Source organism: Atractosteus spatula, chromosome 26, assembly GCF_055471065.1.
Source record: "Atractosteus spatula isolate fAtrSpa1 chromosome 26, fAtrSpa1.hap1, whole genome shotgun sequence".
Lineage (NCBI taxonomy): Eukaryota > Metazoa > Chordata > Actinopteri > Semionotiformes > Lepisosteidae > Atractosteus > Atractosteus spatula.
In genome coordinates, this window is record NC_142731.1 from 1746557 (window position 1) to 1769043 (window position 22487).

The window sequence follows — 22487 nt, forward strand, 5'->3', positions numbered from 1 at the left end:
GTCAGCTTGCCTATGGTACCAGCAGAATGATGATGTTTTTTTTCTTTTTATTAGATTTCCCAGTGAAAATCCCAGTTTAGAGTTTGCTGTCCCTATACCTCAGCACGGTCCAAACTGTACACAAACTTGGAATAATAGTACCTAACACAGTCTTCCACACATCCTGTAATGACTGTAATGTCCCTGTCACGGCCATTGTTTACAGCAGGTTAATTCTGGATTAATAAATGGAGTAAAAGGAAGTCTTGCATTAAAACAAGAGATAACCTTTATTACTCCACCTTATCCATTATGGGGAGTTTGCGTCAGCACTAGACACATCTTGGGCAGAGTGACTGCTCTGGACTGCTGAAGGAAGCGTGGCTGTGGGACTTCAAACGCAGGGTCCCCAGGTGAGGGACGGGTCGATCGCGGCCTTTGATTGCTAATCCGCAGGTAGTGGGCAGCGCCAACGCCGGCCCCATCTGCCACACGCGGCTTCAGAGAGGCGTGACGTCTTTGCAAAGGTCAGGGGTCGCCGTGTGCCAGGGAGGGCTAGCTATCAGAGATACATATTTCATTCACAGACATGGAGGGGAGTCTTATTTATTCCTCTGAAAGAACCTCTGAGAGCCAAGGCAAAACTCATCCTGTGAAGAAGGATGTCTCAATCAGACAACCACCCCGACGCACAGTGGCAGCTGATTTAAACTTGTCTCATAAGGCTTGTGCTCAAGTCCTGTTTTATCGGTAGGTTTTATTCTGAGCGCAATAACATCTCCTTGCAGTCACATGTTGCTTCATACTGAAAGGAACAGGAATGGTGTCTCAGTTTGACTCAACAGCGGCAACAAAAACCAGAGAGAAAACGATTAAAATAAGGAGCTGAAAGTGTATCTCCAGCCTCTTCAGAAAACACTTCAACGTCTCTGTCTAAAATAAAGCTCTGACTCTTCAATGTGTCCATCTGTGAAGTAAAAGAATTTAAATGAGACTCTTACTCTGAGCAGGGATGACAGGACAGACTAAAACTTTTATTTTATTAAGCATCTCTAACTCCCACAGGCCAGTAAGGCAGCAAACCATTACTAATGGGGCACGGGCACAGGCACGGGCACTCCCAGCCTGAAGCCTAGACAGAGGCTTTTCATTCTAACTGTTCTTATAAGTCTCTTAACTAGCCCAGAGGTGGGGCTCATTTCCCACAGAGCCTACCCTGACAACTCTTTTCCATCATGTGGCAATTCACTCCCTTCCGAGTGCTCATTACTTAACCAGTCCAGCTGTGCCACATTCCACAGTCTTTTTCATTAACAGGTGGCGACCTGACAAAGTCTCCTCTGACCATCATCTGCCTTTCATTGGGTGTCTTCTTGCATAATTCCACTTGTGTTAAAGACAAATCTGACAAAAAAAAATCCAATAAAAAGAAATGAAAGGATTAAGAATGACAATATTTAAGATGAACGTGAAAGGCTTCAAATTTGAATTCATCCTATCCGCCTGCTGTCTTAGTTGACAGTGAGGTTTCATTAGCTTTCTTTCCTTAAACAGCAGATTGAAAGGCTGAAGGATCGGGCTTCAGTAGAAAAAAGGGGTCATTGTGGTTTTTTTAAAACTTTTGAGCGATGTGGGTCATATAAACACAAGCCTCGAGCATGTCATTTGGCTTTGAGGTCAGAGATAAAAGAGCTCATATAATGCCACAGGAGACTCTGTACTTCAGCTTGATAAACCATCAGCTTTTGTAAGCGAGGTTTAATGTAAATGTTCTCCATTCACTAAGAAATTAAAATGGGCTTAATACTGCTGTGCTGTTGTAGAGTTTATAACTTAATTTCCAGTCATTGATGTCCTAAGCTGTTATAAGGTTTATATGAAGAGAGTTAATTAATATAAATATTTTTTTCTATTTTAAAAATTGATTGACAGGAATTGGTCAAAATCCCATTTCACATAGGCAGTAGACAGTGTTGTCAACGCAGAAATGTGACAAGGTAATGTGGAAACTAACAAAAATGTTACATATAATTTTTTTTCTCCAGATAATTCTTCTAGGTAAAAGCAATTATCTGTATGAAAGAAAATCAAAACAGTTTATGCATTTATATACTGTGTAGGCAGCATATATTGGAAAGCACTGTTTGCCAATCGGGGCAGGACAGTAGCTCAGTGGTTATTCTGGACCAGGGGTGCTGTCTGCGTGGAGTTTGTATGTTCTCCCCGTGTTCGCCTGTGGCTTCCTTCCACAGTCCAAAATCATACCTATAGGCCAACTGGCTTCTGGGAAAACTGGCCCTGATGTGAATGTGTGTGTGATTTTTCAGTTTGTCTGTCCACCTGCACTTGTGCGGTCCCATCCAGGCTGTACCCTGCCTTGTTGCTTGCCAGGACAGGCCCCTGAATTGGAAGAAGCAGTTGGAAAATGGATGGATGTTTGCCAATCAATGCCACGTTTCATGAGAAATGAAACTGGGGCCAGGCTGGCAGCAGAGGTGTGATAAAAGGTGACTCATTTTATCCTGATGTGAACTAAAGGAAAGGGAAATGGGAAAAGGATTTTTGTCCAGCAGTGAGCTCTAAAGTGCGAGCAGGCTGTGAAAGGCAGCCTACACTATATTGTAAAATCAGCCCTTTTTGCTTCTTTAACGTTCACAATCAGTCTATTTTTTTATTACAAATCCTTACCAAAATAATGGCCCAGCACATCATATGTTTCAAGGCTTCAGAGGACTGTAAAGTAGTAGCAGATCTGTCCTTTTCTACTCTGTGCTATACTATGGGAAAAAGGGAGGATGTCAATAAACTCACATGAGTCAGGGCTATTGGTGCATGTGCATCTGGTGCAGGACTGAGGGCAACAGCATACCTGGCTAATGGATTGTTGAGATTCAGTGGTTTACAGAGAATTGTTGGCAGACAAAAAAAAAACACCACATAAAGTAGAACAACACACACTGAAAGAAACAAACTAAACAGATTTCACATCTTGTTAAAAGGCCAATGAGCCTGCTCAATTCTGCAGTATTTTGCTGCTGTAATCTCCATTAGATTGAGACCAAGCTAATACAAGGTAGTACATGATATTTTCATAATGCAGTATATCTGCACATTATTAGATTAATTGATACTTCAAAATAATTCTTCAGACTCAACTGAAGCTGTATTTTCCAGGTGCAGAATTAAAACACTAGATGGCAGTACAGTGCAACAAAACAGCAGCTGTAACGTTATGTAGATTGATCAATGTGATCATTGTCAATTATTTTAAAAATAATCAATAAAACATAATATCAAGCAGAAGGAGTATATATTATATCCATATTTATGTTTTTTATGCCTACTATGTATTTTCTTTGGTTCTTAAGTATTTATCCTTGGTGGTCTTTTCAGCTATGAAATCCAATATTTCTGTACAGTGAAATGAGATCCAGTTCAGAGTGTACATTAGGAGTCATGGGGGCTCAGTGGTCTGCATTGCTGCCTTGCAGAGCTGGGGCCCTGGGTTCGATTCCTGAGGTGCTGTCTGTGGGGAGTTTGTATGTTCTCCCCCATGTTTATGTGGGTTTCAGTTTTCCTCCCACAGCCCAAAGACACACCAGCAGATTAATTGGCTTCCTTAAAGATCGGCCCTGGTGTGAGTGTGTGCATGTTTGTGTCTGGGTGTCTGCCCTGCGATGGACTGGTGTCGTATTCAGTATGACCAAAAAGCCTGCTCACGGCTCAGCTCTCACCTCATCTTCTCCTCGCCCCCGCTGACGTCCAGCTCGACCAGCCCACCCTCCGTCCGGCTCCTCCAGGCGGGCTCAGCAGTGGCCTCTTTTGCCCCACCTGGAACAAGCAGCTGCTCGACTTCGACGTCTCCCGCACGTCTGCACCGCGCCAGTGTGCACTGGGCCCCAGCTGCTCGTTCACAGCCCTCCCCACCCTGCTGCCCACAGCTCATGGGGCAGTGGACCCTGGGAGAGCATGACTCTCCCCTAGACGTACAGATGAACGCACTGGAGCAATTGGGAAGAGGTACAGGATCTTGCTCGATACAGCAGAAGTACTGTATTTCAGGCAGAGACTCAAACCCCCAACCTGCAATCTGTACTGCAGTCCAGAGCTCTGACTACTGCTACTGTACATGCCACCCTAATGCATTTGAGAACTACTTTCTAAATGGAAAACACAAACTTGACAAATCCAGATATGTGACCAGGCAGAAATGAAATAGGTTTTGGACTTAAAAACATCTAAGGAACAAACTGATATTTTGTGCACACTTGTTTGTGCTTACGTGACCTGAATCATGGAATGGAAAATAATCAGTCAATCTTTTTTATGAAGCAGCATTTAAAAACAATTAATTCCATTATGATCCACAAAATCGTTTTTGGTAACACACATCAGTAGTGCCACACACTTGATCACCAGATCTTCACTGACACTCAAAGAAACCCAGACAGCTGGAAAATAATTTGGGCAAAATTGCCTTTTTTTAGTCTTAATGGTGACAGACGGCTGAAAATTCAGATAAACAGCTTTTCACCTACCATAGATAGAAGGATAGATACTATAGATAGAAAACGATACCTGACAGATACTGTAGATACAGAAGGTACTGATAGATCAAAGGGCAGACAACGAGAAAGAGAGATCAGTAATGGCAAGAATGAGTCTGAATTCAACTTTACAACATCGGCTGGAGGTGTCAGATCATCAACATTCCAATCTAAACACGCTAAAAGTTCAAAACGAAATTTAAAGGGGAAGTCGCTTTTAGTTGGATTTTTTTTTATCTGCACCAGATGCACACAGACACACAATCAGACAGACAGAAGTCCAGACAGGCCAGCGTTCTCCTCCTCAGCAGCCAGGGCGTTTTGCTTCATGGAGCCAGAGCGATCGTCTCAACGGGAGTGGAAGAGCAGAGCTGAACAGGGTGCGGTGGAGGCGGCTGTCCTCCGAGTTGGCATAGTCAGGAATTAGGCAGGACTGGCATTAATGGGTGCAGTATTTCCCTCTAGGCCTGGAATAATGGGATCCAGATCCCTCTTTAGCTGGGCGACAGGGCAGGGCTGGCTTCTGTGCTGATGGTGACCAAACACTCACTGGATTTCAGGCTGGCCAGAGACTTGCAGCTGGGCAGGGAGGCCAGCGAGCCACAGAGACCCAGCATGGAGGGCGTGTAATCTTTGCCTTGGAGAGAAACACTGGACTTAAAATTCGTTTCTGTCTTGACCCTTTGCGCAACTTCCTGTATGGTAGATTGTTATGTGCAACATTAAAGGTGCGTAATATTACCCTACTGAGCATTTACACAGCGAAAACATGTCAAACCATTAGAGAAAGCAGAAAAAAACAACCAAATTAGGGTAAAATGCAGTGTAAAACAACGATGCACAGACTAGGGAATGTTTCATTGATTCAAGACTGGGAAAACCGGTGGCCATTTTGATCTGTTAAGCAATTCTGTAGCCAAGAGTGCAACAGTAGCCAAGATTGGACTTTTTCTTGGTGAACAGAAAGGGGTGTAGGGGGGGATTGGGATCCGTAAGAGGCCCAACTCACTGTGTCTTACTCTATGCAAATTACTGAACCTCGGAGAACCTAGAAAACTGAGGCCTGGCTGTGACTATGCAGCAAAAGCTGTTGATAGTTACAGTAACTTCGCATTAAAGTGTCTGCAAACAAGACCACCTAGTACACAAAAAACACAGTTCTCAGATTTTCTGTGGTCTTTAATGTTAATGGGCCTCATTACAAAAGCCAGGGCCAGAGCTGTACCTGTTGTGCACCATGTTTCCCCATTCTGCTTCCCATCAGTCTTCTGCGAATCGGAGTCCAGGCTGATCTCGGCAGACAGCTGCTCCACGCTGTGGAAGCTTCTCCTGAGGCACACAGTGAGACAGGCAGACAGAAACAGCAGTGTAAAAACAGGGGTGAGAATGAAAAGGCTATTGATCTCAAAATCTGTATTCTCAGTTCAGTTCATCTCCTCTTTGTACTCTGAATTTTCATTCAACTGAGCTCAAGCCTCCAGCACAACAGGCTTGGAGAGTTTAAAACAACACATGTCCTCTGAAACATGTTGTCACATAAACCATCCAGAAACAGCAGTGGTGTCCTAAATATGGCCAAGATCTTGGGGTGACTAACAATCTCATCATTTAATGAACTAACCACATATTAGTCCATGAGACATTAGCAGATAACAGATTATGGGGAAACATGCGTTAGAGTTAAGATCTGTTGTTGTATCTGATACACCAGGCTTGATTTTTTTAAAGCCTTTGGAGAAGAGAGCAGATGTCTTCCTTTGTTCTGCACAGTCTGCAATACCAGCGTGTGAAATCGGAAAAGGATCAGGAAATACCTTCGAAAGAGCTTGACATCTTCTTGGTTATTATAGGTTCTCAGTGATGGCCACTGGTTGACGAGGGGGATGGTCATCTCCTTTGACAAGTTGTTGGAATCGCAGGGAATGAGACCAGTTCTATTGAACAGGACAGAGAAATGACAAGCCACATAAAATACTGCCACAGGCCTTTCCAATATGTAGCCAGTGCTGATTCATTTACAGTATCTGAGACTTCAATGGCTGTATTGAAAACAGGAAATAATGTAAATGGTCCGTCTTCTTTCATAGTATTGCTGATTGGATTCAAACAAATTAAATTTTCATTACTCTACAGATGTAGATCATGGCATTATGAAATACTGAATATCCAGTGTGCTATAACAAAAAAAACAGATAAAGGATAGAGGAATTTCTTGCTTTTTAAATCCAAACGCAGAGCTGTAATCAAAAAGACCCCATGGTTGTGTACAAGGCTATGATCCAGCATGTTACCAATTAGGAAATAGCTACTGTGTGAGTTACAACCTGAGAAGAAGACAGTTGTTATTAAAATGGTGCTCCAGTTTCTTCCCATAGTCCAAAGACATACTAGAAGGCTAGCTGGCTTCTGGGAAAATTGGCCCTGGTGTGAGTGTGTGCGCGTATCTGAGTTTGTGCCTGTGTGTGTCCTGTGATGGACTGGCGTCTTGTCCAGGGTGTACCCTGCCTTGTGCCCGTTGCTTGCCAGGATAGGCTCCTGCAACCCTGCTACCTGAAGTGTGTGAAGCGGTTAGGAAACGGGGGGGTGAAATTAGCTTCGAAGTCCGCTGGAGCAGGAGGGAGAGGCGCTGGTGTCTAGGCCAGCTGTCTGTGCACGGGGCTGACTCACAGCTGCTCCTGGAGCTCCAGCACGATGCCCTCCAGCTCCTTCTTCTCCTGCTGGCTCTGCAGCCGCGCCTCCTCCAGCCGCAGGGTCAGGCGCTTGTTCTCCGCCTCCAGGTTCTTCAGCTGCGACTCCCTCAGCCTCACCAGCTCCTCCAGGTAACCCTGCCGGCACAGAGGCAGCCTGTTCACAATGCAGCCGGGGCGCCCACACGAAAGAAGGGGAATGAGTCTGAGCAGCGACTGTCCAGGCTACAGGCTAGCAGACAAACACTAAAGTCTATTTAATGCCATCTGAGCTACAGTGCAAACACCTGTGTCTGCACATGTCTTCTAAATACGTTAGAAGTATTTTCTATTGTTGTCTATTTTCAAGCTGACTGGTGAGGCAGTGTTGTAGAGGGAATGTATTTTGGACCGTGAGTTTTGAGAAGCCTCTACCCACCATAACCCTGCCTTTCCTCTGCTGCTCGAAGGGAACCCAGAGGAAAGAGAGACTGACAGAGGGCAGTTTTCTTGGGAAGCTGTGGTAGGCAATAGCCACAGCTCAAAAGTTGAAACACAATGGCTTTCCCAGCCAGAAAATCTATTAGAAAGTTCATAAGTGAAGCGATCTCCAAAGATTACCCTGTTATTATCGGTCTACTTTACCCATAAAGGAAGAGTGCGTGGCAATAAATCATTAGGAGGAAACCATTCATGAGGCTAGTATCCTGCTGTATAACTATACAACTATAACAGGCCAGCCAGCAGTAACTTGGCATCCCAAACTGTCACACTGGGTAAGAGCACAACTCCTTCTGGGGATCTGTCAGCTGACCAACTGCAGGAAGCCCTTTGGTCAGGTGACTCTTTAAATACAGGCTCACTGTTTGGAATGAATTTGTGAGTGTTTTGACCATTTCATAAAATGGTGAAGAGCTTCGGAGAGAGAGAAAGAGGCTTTGTGGTGTATTTGGAAGAGCTCGTGTGACGAGTCTGGGAGAGGCTTTACTGTGTGTTTGGAGTACGGTGAGCAGGGTAGCTGGGGGCTTTGAGAAGATGTTTGGGCAGGAGCTTGATTAAGAGCTTAGGCTTTTGTTTTGAATTCCCTGCACAATATATAAATTGCAATCAGGTGTTTAAACCTTACAGCTATTTGTCTGTGTTGTTTGCTGGCCTGGACACACCCACAGGTATTCCACAGTATGACTAAAATTGTGACTTCCAACACGCTACAGAAACACTGCACCTAACTGCACCATACTAGGAGGCAGGGCCAGGACCTTCTGTGCATAAACGATCTTATATTTCTGCTCCATCTTGCGACACTTCCTGCTCCAGCTCTCCTCGTCCGTGACCAGGGGGATGTAGGGATGGTCAGGAATGCTGTCATCACTGGTGCTGCTGTCCACGCTGTTCCTGTCGTCATCGTCGCTCATGTAGTCATAGCTGCACGGAGACAAGGAACACAGCTTCACCAGCCAGCGCCTTACACATCCATCCTACAGCCGTGTTGGTTTCACTACGACACAGAGCACATGATTCACTTACAGTCCGCACTGCAGGCTTTATTAAGAGTCAGGGCAAAGGTTATTGCAGTGCAAGGTGTTCTCACACATCTTCCCCACACAGGTGTACATATACTTTCCTCTTTCTCTCGCCTGGAGAACTCCATCTTTGTACTCCATCACTGCATAGCATCATGGGACATTTAGTAAGAGTCTAAGAAAACCCTTTTCTGCGTTATTACTGGCTCCAGCCTGTCAGATGTTCTAGTTCTTGGGCTCTTGACCCAGGAAGTATCAGAGTGTTAGGAAGTCCCTGTCCAGCAGGTCTTATTCATCACCCTTAAAATCATCCACTTGTAAAGACTAGGAAAGGGTGTTACACAATAGTGTACACAGCTTTCTTTCTATTAAAAAATATGAAAATCAGGCTGAACAACTGCTCTATATCCCTGCAGTACAATAACCTTGATTGGAGACTTGTGAAGGTGCTTACCTTTGTGTAAACTTCAGGTAAGGTGTGTAATCGATCACTGCTGGGGTCTTTCCATCTAGTACCTCACCTTTCAGGCAGAAACTGGGCAAAGAGCAGAGAGGCTACATTCCCAATCTTTTCATACAGTACATGGCTATAGTAAATTGCCATCTAAATTAATAAATCAGGACAGAAGTCCTGTTCTGGAACCATACAAAGAACTGGGAGAGCAATTTTATATCTTTTTAATGAACATTCCAAATTATCAGTCATGTTTTATTATTTACCCACCTCAATTGCAAATTGTTGTAAGACATAGTACGCCAGTAGTGACTCCTGAACCACAGGAGAGGAAGAGACCGAAAAGGAGACAGGCCCCGCCAACCAGTGAAGCATTCTACAAGATGTTCAAAGTATTTTCAAAGAAGAGCAAATGGGATTGTTTAAATGACCCAGATAAAGGCCCTAACCAAAGAGAGACAAAAGTCTCTCAGGGCCTGGTCATTCACTAAAATGAACCCTGACTGGCAGGGCTCCCTGTTTTAAACTGCATCAGGAATGGCCAGGAGTCATACAGTGCATACTATCACTGCTGATCTAGTCCACACATGTATGATTGGGTTGCTGCTGTGCATTAGGCAAAGGATGTTACCACAAAGTATGCACCTCGCTCATGAGTGGGCAGTGCTTTTTATTGATCCTGAATACACAGACCTATTACTGTCTAGTCACTGTGTCCTCCTAACTGAACCATATAAAGCCACAGTCCTGCAGTTTTTATTTTTCAGCAACCAGAGACCTGTAAGAATTTTAGCTGGCTGCAATAAATCACTCGTAACATTAAATCAGACCTTTAGTAAGGTACTGTAGAATAGAAACCAGAGGAGCCTGTGATTCCTGCATCCTGCATCAGGACTGGGTATTGATCTAGTCTACTCTGTAGGCCAGTAAGTAAGAGGTCTTTCAGCTCATTCAGAAAGGAGCTGACAAAGGAAAGCCTATGGTTCACTTCCAGAACAACAATGAAGCACAGTCCCGTGCAGAAACATGAAAATGAAGAGATGCAACATTTAGGATTGTGCGTAGGAAGCACTTCTTTACTGCTTTCCACAAAGGGTGACGTGTCTGTTGTGGCAGAAACCCACGTCGAAAAGAAAAGAAAAAACCTAAAAAAATTTTCAGGTTGAAAAATGATATAAGGATCCAAAGACACAATAAGATGCAAGGTGCAGATGCAATCGGAGCTGACAAACGAGGCTCGGCACTACTCAAAGAGTTGTGGGTGCATGGAACAAACTACCTAGCCCTATGGTTGGATAGATGTGTCTGATGTTACTGCCCTCTTACCTGAAGTCTATAGCGCTCAGCCCAATCAGCATTCCTGTCAGCACAGTGGATTCTTCCCTCAGCATGATCGCCCCGTCGTCATAAAACCTCCTGAAGACATCGATCAAAGACAGCATTAGTGTAGACTGCTTTATTATTGTGAATGAATTCCTTCCTAGCTGCATGTGATATTTGCAGTGCTCTCCTTATTACCTGCAATCACAGATAACTCTGCTCAGAAGGTAATCTGTCATGCTGGCAAAACACTCTAGCAAACGCTGCAGGTGGAAAGGGCACACTACGGCATAACACTGATGTCTTCCTACAGATATTTCATCCTGTTTGCATGTATGGCACCAGCTGCCATTCCAGAAGCTAATCTGGGTACCGTACTTAGCCAGACTGAGAAAAAAATGACCTACAGAACAAAAACAATTGGGAGTCTCACACCAATTCCATAACTATTACTTGTGCACAGGCAGACACATGCACTATAAAGCAATTAAAGTTTCTCTATATTATTGTTTTCTGAAAACCTGTTCGACCTGAAATGCAGTAAAATGTAATACAGAACGGAAAAGTATCCTCTGCTTCGTGGGAGGGCTGCAACAAGTGAGCAGGATACAAAATGGCCCGTTTTCAGAGGGTCACATGACATTTGCATGTCAAATGCGGACAGGGCATGTCTTCCAGTTTGGGAAGGAAAAGGCCCGACTCTAGAAGGGAAGACGATGCTCCCTGGAGGCTCTGGCTCACGAATCCCGTCTGCTGGTTCCGAACAGCGTTTCAGTCACGCTACTTGGCAGCTTGATGGTAAAATCACTCTCCTGCCTGCTGTGGGCGGAGTGGGGGAGAGCCGGCACTGACAGATGGCATCTACAGAAACATCAACGACTGGAGAATAAACAGGGGGAGGAGGAGGAGGAGGAGGACGAAGAGCCCCCTCCCTTCACTGTAACACTGTGCTCATAAAGCATCAGAAAGGTCGCAAAAAAGCTCTCTCTACCAACAGCAGCTGACAAAGCCCCCCCCAGCATCTCCACTGTGGTTCAGCCAGACAGCAAGAACATAGTCCAGAAATTGCAAAAAGACAACAAGCTAATCTTCATGTTAATAAGAATCACATTTTGTGCATCTCGTTTTTGTTTCGAACATCCCAATGGACTTTACAACAGAATCCTGACAAAAGGAGCAAAAACTATTTCCAGCATCAGTGGAAAGTGATATGGGTGGCACAGTGATCGTGCTGCCTCACAGCTCCTGGGCCCTGGGTCACTTAGGACCTGGAGTATCTGTGAGGAGTCTGTATGGTTTCCTCTATGTGCTCCAGTCAGTTTCTGTGTGTGCCCTACAGTATGATGGGCTGGTGTCCCATCCAGGCTGTACCCTGCCTTGTGTCTGTTGCTTGCTGGGATAGGCTCTGGCTCCCCCATGACCCTGAATTGGAAGAAGTGGTTAGAAAATGGATGGATTAAAAAACAATACTCTTGTAAAACTTCTTTAATGCTTTCTCTGCCACTCTTAGATTGTCATTACACGATCAAACAGTCAAAAGTGAAGTAAATACTGCCAAAAGATCCTGCAAGATTTTCCTCCAATAAAATGATTGCATTTTCTTTTAGTTAAGAATGTCTTGGTCAGCTGATGCTTTTTCGGATTCACTCTGCGCATCTGGTGAAAAGAGTTTTGGATCATCAAGAGGAATCAGTTTTTCCCTTACAGCCTTTACCACAGACTCTTCTCATTTGAGAAGTTGTCAGGTTTGACTTTCTTATGTGTCTGCTTGTATAGAAACAGGAGCTGGAATGTGCCTGAATAGTCAGAATCAATTCCTGCTCTCCCAGTGAAAGATGGTTTTAGGGTTTTGTATCTTTGACCAAGTAAAGGATTCAAATATATATTTATGATCAAAATGAGCAATACGTACTGCCCAAACCCTGAGCATCAGCTGCAATAAACAGTGGACACAACTGATGTGGAACATAAGATCAGGGTTACAGTTCAGGAGCTTTTTGCAGCCTTCATTGTACTTTCAGTGTTTTTTTTTTCCACTTGCTAACCACAGCCTTTAAAACCTTAGAGGCTGTCTGAATTGATAAATTAGTCAGGTCTGCTTTTGCCTTCAGCAATGCACCAGTAATTATGTTTCCCATGAGGCTGCTTGCATCAGCCTTTTTTCCGTATCTCTGCACACTGGGCTAAAGGTCTAGTCTGCTGCCACTTCATTTTGCAGAGGGTGGGTCGCTCCTATGGAATATGCCATTTTTCTGCGCTATAAATCTCGTAACACATTCTCAAGTTGGAGCAATATTCAGCAGCCCGGCAGTGCTTCCGTGGAGGGTGAGAGCTGGCGATACCTGGTTGTCCGCGTGTCCCTCAGGGCTGTGGCGATGTACTCTGAAAGACGCTTCTCCATCAGTGCCACTCTCACCCAGGCACGGCCCTGCAGACAGCAAGAACAAAGAGCCCATTATTCACCTCGTCTGACAGCCTCAGCAGCACAGCAGCAGCTACTGGGCTTCTCAGATATTCTTCCTCTCAGACTGCCAGATATGACCTAAAACAGAAGGAACTGTACTAATCACAAGATGCGATTCCCTGCCTTCCCATCTTTCAGGCCAGTTTTGGGCATGTCCCCTGTTTTTCACACAACAGATCGATAAGGGATGAAACATTATGTGATGCATTTTAAGCACGCTGAATGCAAATCAGATCAGGGCTGCAGTTAATTTGTTTTGTAGGCTGATGTGGATCAAGCTATGTTCTTGTAGAGGAGATTTAAATTCTTCTGAGCATATGAAACATACTGTATGTACTTGCTTATGGGAAACTCAACTCAATTATCATGCAGGAGAAAAGCTGGTGACTTCACATCAGTGTGTACACAGTGTATGCAGCACACAGTCTATAAAAGGCACTGACCCACAGTAGGATTCTTTCTCTTCTCACTGAAAGGACCAGCACAAAAAATAACATTGTACATTGACTATGAAGCAGAAGGACCTATATTACAAATCCCAATTTGTGATGTCTGATGGCTTAAAACACATTTAAAGGGAAGAATATTGGGGAATCCTTTCAGAATCGCTCCTCCTGTAAACAAGTCAGGAAGATATCTGTAAGATCTCTTGGAAGTTCAACCTTACTAATACTATCATTCAGTAACTTATAGAGCTTGTGTCTAGATCATTGCAAAAATACATTAAAATCTCCCTTTGTTGAAAAGTCGTACTTTTATAATTCATACAAGTTATCAAGCAAAATATACAAGATAAACAAAGGATCCTCTGACAGACCTGTCAATAATTTGAAAAAAGGAATGCTGTTTAATTGAAAGGAACATATACACCAAGGCAGGCACAATGACTGCAACTATCAATAGAAAAGATTGTAAAGTTCAGAACAGAAGTATATTATGATCTAGGGCCACAAAGCATATCAGTATCATCAGCAGACATAGTACAAAATATAGTACATTATAGTAGAAGACAAGACATTTCTTTCAGAAATGGCTAGGTGAATACAACCAGCTAGGAGAGAATATTTGGTACTGATGTCACATTATGACTTTCCCCATCTGCTTCAGTAACTCTCAGCACAGCTTTCAAGGACAGATGTTTAAGCCTCTGTTATCTACTAATGTCTTTGGGCTTGCAGCAAAAACACAAAGCACAAAACCCAGCTGACACAAACACAGACAATTTGATAGTCTGGCCTGTAGTGTATTGGCAGTGGCATAGGCCAATGTTTCACAGCTGCTGTGGGGTGTGGACAACCCCACTGCACGTAAACAGACTCTGTACGTGTGCCAGATTGCCATCGGCAAGTTCCAGAACTTCCCGAAGTGGCCTCTTGCCTTTGCTCGGGATGAGTTGATGTTCTCCATGTTCTCGATGCTGGTGACGCAGTTGTTCTGGACTTTGCTGCAGGCAACGCGAATGTAGTCCCAGAAGCTTCTCTGTCCATCATAGCTGAACCAGCTGGCAGGGCCTGAGAAGGCATTTTCGAAAAGTCAGAAAGCTTCCTTCGGCTTTGAAAAATGAGTTTCATCACTATGACTGATGGTTAATGAATGTAATTTGATTCTCTGTTTACTTAATTAGATTTAATTCGGGCTTCACACTTTCCACCAGCAATCAGATCAGTCTGAGGCAGGGGTCCCAGTCATTCATTCATTCAGCACTCCAGCTCAGAACAAGGAAGGGTTCACTAAAGTAATTATTTTTCACACCCATACACCCATCCTATATGTGTAACATCTGTTATTTGCATAAAAAATTGTATCTAAACATTGCTGACAGATTACGCCCCCTCCGTCACTGTCAGTGGTGGGACAGTACAGGCTGTGCAAGGAGGAGTGAGCCTGGCTCTGTGGGCTCTTCAATGCAACACAATATGATGCCATGTTGTTGAACGCTCATGCCCTGGAGTGCACAAGAAGGGTGAACAATTAAAGACTGTAGTGGTTACCCAAATTATGAAGCCATTCTTTAAACAATGTCTTTTTAGGATTGAGGGGAAGCAAACACTGTTGTGTCTTGTATCCTCTTTGGTTACTGCCACCCTGCCAGTGAGTGCATCATCACTCTGCTTGACAGCTGTCAGCCTGTGAAGAATTGATCACCTTGTGCCACACTCCTTCCTGAACCGTGTGCACATGCAGCCTATATGTGAGCTCTGTGCTTTCAAATGACTGCAAGAGCTGAGCTTACTAGACAATTACAAAGAGACGAGAGTCTGATTCTAAATGCATTTTCAGGCATAGGGAACATGTGCTCCTTAGCTGTCATGTGACAGACGTGTATTTTGAAACCCTTGCTGTAGGATCCGGTTCAATTACCTTTGAAACGATGGCTAAGGATCTGCTCTAGAATCGCAGCAAAGTTGATGAATTCCTCTGATGAGTCATCAATAGGCTCTGCTGTGTACTTCTCTAACAGCGTCTTCACTGAAAACCTGCAGAACACAACCCACAGACCATAAAACTATATATAGTTTCTGGATCTAAGAATTTACTCAAGACAGAATAACTGAAGGATATTAATCTGTTGACTCTGGAAGAACAGGGATGTTTAGACAAGCATTCAAAGATTTGCAAAAAGCCAACGCTTTTACTACTTTAGAATTAAGAATAAAGCAAATTGGTTTGAAAGCAATTTGTCACAATTATTTTTCTATTTCATAAAATACAGCTAATACAGTTAAAAGCTTTGCCAGCACTGCTAAGAAAATTCTTTTAGCAGTTATATTCAGGCCAGTGTGGTACAGCCCATCAATCCAGCAATTTTGGCTCAAAATCCTTTAACTCTATTCGCCTCCTCAGCATGTTGGAGGTGGACTTTTAACAACTGCAACTTTTGATCTGTAATTTAAGATCCCTATATCTGGAGATAAAAAAACACATGCAAAGGTTCCAGTTAAGCTAACTTGTTAGGTAAAGAGCTCAGCTGGAATGAGAAGTAGTGGGTGTGCAGGCCCAGGACCAGGACTGGAGAAGAGCTTTGTGCTTGTAATGCCCCCACATATACTGTAGGATCAGTGTTAGTTAATCCTGAACTGGAAAGCAAGCAGTGTGGGAAACAGGTCAAAAGGTGGACATATAAACAGAGATACAGACTGCTGTTTTGTACACAATAAACTAACTGTAAGATTAGTGTAAAGAAACCTAATGTGAATCATTCTCTTGAATGCTTTTGTTTTGCTTAAATCACCTGTGTTCATGTGTTTTACATGGATATACTGTACATATATAAGGTGCATATAATGAAAGTTGTTTGGTTATTTTGCTATATTTGCACAAGGTGTATAAATGTTTACTTATCAGTTTTGTAACGAGAATAGTTTAAAACTGGCATTGTTCTATTCTAGCTGTGTATTCTCATTACAGAAAAGTAAAAAGGAAAGAATATTTCACAATTAACAGTGTAAGATCTTACACAAACATTACTAATGTAAGATGCCCCTCTGGACCACTGGCTTGTTTGGAAGCTGGAAATGTATGGGATTTCAAGGATTTCATCCTGACATTTCCCGAGGGGCTCCAGGGAAACCACTGCCTATTCTTTGTCAATCTTATGACTCAGACCACTATCCACTGACCTCCTCAGGTCATCTAACATCGAACATTTCTTGATCATCTAACATTTCTTCTCAAAGCTGATTAGCAGAACACGTACAAGGGTAGAAAATATCAACTGAATTGAAAATCCAACCAGAATGCCAACATCAACACACTTTATAGAAGAGACCATAGAAGGTTGAACTTTTTTCACAACACTTGTAAAATAGAACTGTTGTCATTGTTTTATAGATGTATTGAATCCGTTTGTTTATCTCCAATGTTGATACACAGCTCTATCTAAATCAGTAAGAATTAAAACAAGAGGTAAAAACAAAACCAAAGTATGTTACATGGCAGAAAAAAGGCAGTGCCAGTCACTCAATCCGAGCACAAGAACAAAGACATTCAGAAAGGCAGCAAAAACTTCTTGAGCAGTTTTTGGTACTGTGTGAATTCGTGAAAATAGAGCATTTTTTCCTCTTTGTACAAGTGACAAGAGTAACATAAAATTAAGAAGATAAATGGCATGTAGCATGAGAGAATTTTACATCATAAAAATCTATAAAATGTAAAAAATCATGCAGAAGTCTATAACCCATCCTTATACTGCTCTGTCAAAACAGCAGTACTTTGTTCTCAGCTGTTATGATGGCATTCATCTTGTAAGCTCTGTTTAAGGGCTGAGACTGGGATGTGTAATCTCCTGTGCAGAAAGAGAAAAGTGCATGCTGTATGATGAGGGCATTCCAAAGTAGTTCTTGAAACTTTCAGTGGCTCTTTTTTTAAATATGATTTAACTCTCATTTTTTACTGAACTTTCTAAAGCCAAGGACACCTGACAAAAACAAAAATACAGACATTGGATGTCTCCCCTCTTGGATGCTGGGTGTAAAGCTGCAAAAGCATTTTCTGTCTCTGCAGATCCTAGGAGCAGTCTCTATACCTACTGGCCAAAATATTAGGTACCCCATTCCCATCCCATTTTCCTGGAAGGATGGTCTGGAACTGAAATAAACCATTTTCTGTGGGATTGAAGTTCACATTCCACCACATTGAGGCTGGGGGATCTTCCTGATCAAGGAAGGTGACTGAGGTCTGTCTCATGTGTGTGAAGCCAGACACACATTGCTTGTGTCATTATCTACAACATTTTGTTAGTTTTTGTTGGGACATTGTGTTATGCTGTGGTGCAAGTAATTTTATACACCAGCTAAACTAAACAGAATGGTTTTGCACATTAACATGTCATGGGAATGTGAACTTCATATGTTGCAAGAGAGGAATAGTAACCCCAAACTCCTGACAGATCGGACAATAAAGAGCAGTGAGGCACAAAAAGGCCTCAGGTCTTCAGACTGTCTTTCTTCATCCTCTGCCTTTGTCTTGGGATTTCAGAATCAGGGGTAACAGTGCCACCTACTGGTGTGCCAACCCCATTACAAGCAGGAACTTGTTTCACTTGATTTCTCCTAGATACCATCTCCTTCTCAGTACTTTGCAGGCCCCAGTCTTGCTGAACTCCTGAAGATCAAGCTTCAAGGTAAAGCTGACAAGAGAGTTCTGCGAATACCTCAGATATTCTAGGAGGACCATGCTGGACCACAGTTTGGGAACCCTATACAGTGCAAGTCTAGCACTGAAATGCCACATTTGGTTTTCATTACATCTCTAATTTTAGTTACTTGAGTTAATTGTTTGGAAAATGTCAAACGACCTGTAGTTTTTTTAGGTATTGAAAAGGGTCCATGAAACGCACTTGAATCTGGAGTTTGCGTTTCTATGGTTTCAGCCGCCGTCAGGTGTGGTATTTTGAGATCTAGCCAGTGAATGAGTAGTCTGCCATATGGAAGTGGCCAAACAACGCGCCACTCCTACCCAACTCCATTTCCAGTCTGTGTCAGATCTCCGGCTCTGACAATGCGCTCGGAACAATGCTGGCTGATTCAGTGATGTCAGGGGTGCTGCCCTTGTACCACAATGCCTCCTTCGGCCATTCCGATGCGTCCCCATGACAACGGGACAATGGCCTTATTGTCACCTCCTGTCCTGAGATGCTTTCAGCTTGACCCCGATTTTAAGACGGTACCTGGTATCGGCTCCTTTGCTGACTGTCAGCCAGAAGCATTCGTTTTGCCAGAGTCTACACCCTAAGCCAAAGATGCCCCTACTATAGCGAGTGCGAAAAATTCACATCTATCGCCCAGAATGTGAATCTTCATGGTAAAGACTGTCGCTACGGCTCCTGTACTGCGCCTGTGCTCCACTGGAAAGCTACAATGCCATTAACTCCCGGACCCTTACCTCTGGTTATTTCAGCAGTACAAGTATAAGCACATTTCTTTCAATTTATTTGAACCAGCAGCTATGCCTACTTTGAAAAAAAACTTTATCTTCCACCTTCTTCCTTCTAATACAGACATGCTAAAAAGGAGCTAGCAGCTTTTACACAACATACCTCAGATTAACTTCTTTTCTCACAAACTGGATTATGTTTCACAAGCTCTAGCACCAACTTGTGAAAGAAAAAAACATATTTTTTTTCCGTTTAGCCTCCTCTGAAGGAATACTGTACCATGGTGAAGACAACATAACTGGTTCCAATTTATTGTTCTGAAATGACCAGCAATATTTTGGAAGCAGTTGTATTGGATTTTCATTGAGTACATCAGATATAAAGTTACCATTAGAAAAACAAGGTTGTACTACTATAAATATTTAAAAAACTTGTGTGGAATAAGGGTATTCCCTATTTCAAAATGAATCGTAGTTGTTCACTCCAGCTATGCGCAGTACATTCCCACTGTCCTCACAGTGTTAAACAACAGCATTAAAAATACACACCAGGGTTTATGCACATTATACTATACTGGAGATTCTACACTTGTTTCATATCGGGTAACAATGTCACCAGCTATTTTGTTGAAAACATTTTATGATAGTGCGGAAGTATTGCTGTCAGTCAGAAGCCCTGCTGTAGGGGTTAATTCCTATTCCCTAATGGCCTTTATTCGTCTCAACGAGAAAAGGTCATTAGGCACTGCAGCCTATACCACGACAGGATACTACAATTGTTAAGCAATTGAATCAATTTTTAAAGCCGGTTTCCAATATTTGATAAAAACAAATGAGAGCGGATGCTCTCTCGCTGTTATTTATTTAGGTTTCCTCAGCACAGCGACACAGCCGAGGCGACGGCAGCTACAGTGTCCTCTTCCAGGGGAAGGTTGTCGCCTTGGCAACGACACCATCCGTGACATTCCTGCTCCGGCGACGGATTACCTCACATCCACAACAACCTCCCGGATACCGGGGGTACCACACACCACACAGGCACCCCAGGCCCGGTCTTCAGGTCCCATCCTTCAAGAACTACAGCAGCGGAAGACAAGCGCTCCAGCAGTTCATTATTACACTTAATGACCCCACACGCCTGCCAGCCGGTTCCTTGATCTTTTCTTCGCTTGTACCCACTACGGGCGACCCAAAACACATTACCCGTCAAGACAACGTGAATATGTCTGCATTTCCTAGGATGATCACTTTTATCTCATTATGTTTGATTGAGCTGCTACAGTGAAACGTTACGAATCATAAAGCCATCGCGCAAACGATGCCCGGCCTGCCTCATCCTCGCATGCATCAGCGCTCAACACCGGTCTCATCATTCAGCTTGGCCCCTTCTGCGTTACAGACTGCGATCAGGCGAAGGGTCACTATATAGAAATATACTGTAAAGTGACCCCAAAACAAAAAGAAATCCCAACACCCACAGTCGACAGTGCATCAGTAAAACGGCCACCCGTTTGCCGGCATTCACATTCCTCTCCAGCTCTTACCGGCAAACCGTAATCAAGTTCTTCCTTTCCACCGCGATGCTCCGACAAGATGCTTTTTTCGACGACAGCCCCATCGCCATTGCAGACTGGAGGCAGCTCGATTCCATCCAGGACGGCGCAGATCCACACCGCACGGTACCGACCGACAAGACCCCTCCCTTGTTACGCCATGTACATCTCCCCGGCTCCTCGGGCTGTCGGAAGGAGATCGCCAGCGATGAGGGATTCGTACCCAACCGACGAAATGAACCGTCAAACGTCAAAATGCACCGATATCCCCCCACCCCCTTTTTTAAACAAATGTAATTCTAGCTCCGGTGCATACCGGCCCTTCGACGCAGCTTGCTGAAGCGGTACTGTCCGAGGTGCTACAACATCCCTCGTCTCTCCTCCCTCTGTCTCCTGTACCAGTGATGTCAGAAGATGCCCCCCAGCCCGGCTTTCGATGACGTGTCGAACAGCACAGCCCATCGAAATACAGCTGGAACTACCCACCGTCGAGCACAGCAATGCACTATAAATAAACCTTGCGAAACTGCATCCCTGCATCTTTAATGCACGGAAAACAGCCCGATCTTTCATTTATACTATCTGGTAGCAACCCGTAACCTCCAACATGATCCACTATATCAGAAATAATACGAGTATTTCAATATAAGGTGGAAATTCAAACTGAAGCCTGTGATAGCTTGCCCTGGAAAAGAAGAATTCCGTTATATTTACGAGTACAGCGTCATGCACTATCTTGGTAATTATCGGGCCTTAAAATAACAGGCGGCGATGTTCTTCTTTTATTACACGATGTACATGTACACCTGAAAATAAAATACTACGACAAAGAATTATAGCCCGCTCCTTGAATGTCAGCATAACATGTTGGGGAAAGTCTTAACATTTCTGTTCATGTAAAATGTGGTTTAAAATTCATCTTAAAGGGCGCACTGTACCTCATCTAATCCTGAACCTTTCATCAGGTTTGATTTTAGACACGTACTGTATGTGGTGTAAATGGTTGGAAAAAACGCTCAGGCTTTGAAGCCAAAATGCCCCCCGTTTGATAAATTTTACAGCTATTTTCTCAATGCAGGGTAAGAGCCAAGATCTTACAGAAGAGCCCACTGGGGGAGTTTTAATTTCTGTACCTACCAGGCAGTGTACAGTATGACGGCTGCAATCCGCTCTCGGGTTGTGCGGTTACCTTATGCGCGTACGGTGTCCAATATGAACTATAGCGTTCGCATGTTTTTAACGGTATTCAAATGCAAAAACAAAATCATTTAACACACGAAGAAAACGCTATCTAGACTATCCACCGATCTACATTTTTAATTCGACCTGGCTGAACCGTGCAGATTTGAAAGGTGGCATGCTGCCCAGTGAATCATATTAACGGACTGATCATTTTGGTTATCAAACGGGAAAGGAAGCTTGTCGGACGCAGCTGTGAAAGACAGACATCGACGCTTCAGAGCAGAGAGCTCAGGGGTGGGTGAGTGCTTAAATGGTTTAACCCGAGATCATCGGCGAGTTTAAAGTGGCACCTGAAGAGCAGCCCCTCCTACAGCTTCCTCATCACGTGTCTGTAATGCTCCTTACCAGTCCTGGATCCTGCTGTATCTCCGGTGAATTGCTTACGTCTGGTGCAAGAACACTTACTGCGGTCACTGAGAAGGGAGCAATGGGGGAAGGGAGAACTGGACATCGTTCATCCATTATCGGGAAACTGCTTATTCCCAGTAAGGTACAGCAAACCAGAGCCCATCCCAGAAAGCGCAGGGTGCTGGGCAGGACTACAGTCTGTTCCGGGCCACATGCAATTTAGAGACAGTGTCAGTGTTAAAAAAAAGCCCACGTGTTCTGGACACCGAGAGCAAAGTGCAGCACTCGAACAAAAGCCAAAAGAACACAAGGGTGACATGCAAATTCCACACAGAAGATCCAGGAGGTAATGCAGCAGCCAAGAACTGTGAGGTAGCAGAGTTAATTAAAGGTTAATTAAAAATGCACCATGTGAAAGGTACAAGCACAAGAGTGTCAATAATTCTGCCATTCTAAATTGTACATACAGCAGCAGATGCTGGATAAAAAAAACACATGTCAGTAATTGCGAAAGATA

The 22487-nt window shown here is 43.7% G+C and overlaps 1 protein-coding gene across 3 annotated transcripts; it reads right to left on the reverse strand.

The window, feature by feature from the left end:
- Positions 1 to 4440: 4440 nt before the first annotated feature.
- Positions 4441 to 22171, reverse strand: rundc3aa (RUN domain containing 3Aa). Of its 3 annotated transcripts, none has more exons than XM_088906032.1 (12): positions 22028 to 22171; positions 20372 to 20565; positions 15315 to 15430; positions 14331 to 14464; positions 12832 to 12917; positions 10496 to 10585; positions 9170 to 9250; positions 8452 to 8617; positions 7194 to 7351; positions 6341 to 6460; positions 5752 to 5855; positions 4441 to 5163 (listed from the first exon to the last, which is right to left on the reverse strand). In XM_088906032.1, the coding sequence occupies exons 1-12, from the start codon at positions 22082 to 22084 to the stop codon at positions 5021 to 5023; spliced, it is 1449 nt and encodes a 482-aa protein (XP_088762158.1). In that variant the 5' UTR covers positions 22085 to 22171; the 3' UTR covers positions 4441 to 5020. The 3 variants fall into 3 exon arrangements, with proteins under 3 accessions (XP_088762158.1, XP_088762160.1, XP_088762159.1); XM_088906034.1 differs by lacking the exon at positions 22028 to 22171 and adding an exon at positions 21518 to 21561; XM_088906033.1 differs by lacking the exon at positions 22028 to 22171 and adding an exon at positions 20697 to 20740.
- Positions 22172 to 22487: the final 316 nt, after the last annotated feature.

Excerpts from the sequence above, each read along its gene's own strand:
- rundc3aa (XM_088906032.1), bottom strand. The coding sequence starts at position 22,084 with ATGGATGAACGATGTCCAGTTCTCCCTTCCCCCATTGCTCCCTTCTCA. Across the intron at positions 10,586-12,831 it reads AGGGACACGCGGACAACCAG|GAGGTTTTATGACGACGGGG; the intron begins GTATCGCCAGCT and ends CGATGTCTTCAG. Across the intron at positions 6,461-7,193 it reads CTGGAGCTCCAGGAGCAGCT|AACTGGTCTCATTCCCTGCG; the intron begins GTGAGTCAGCCC and ends CCTGTTCAATAG.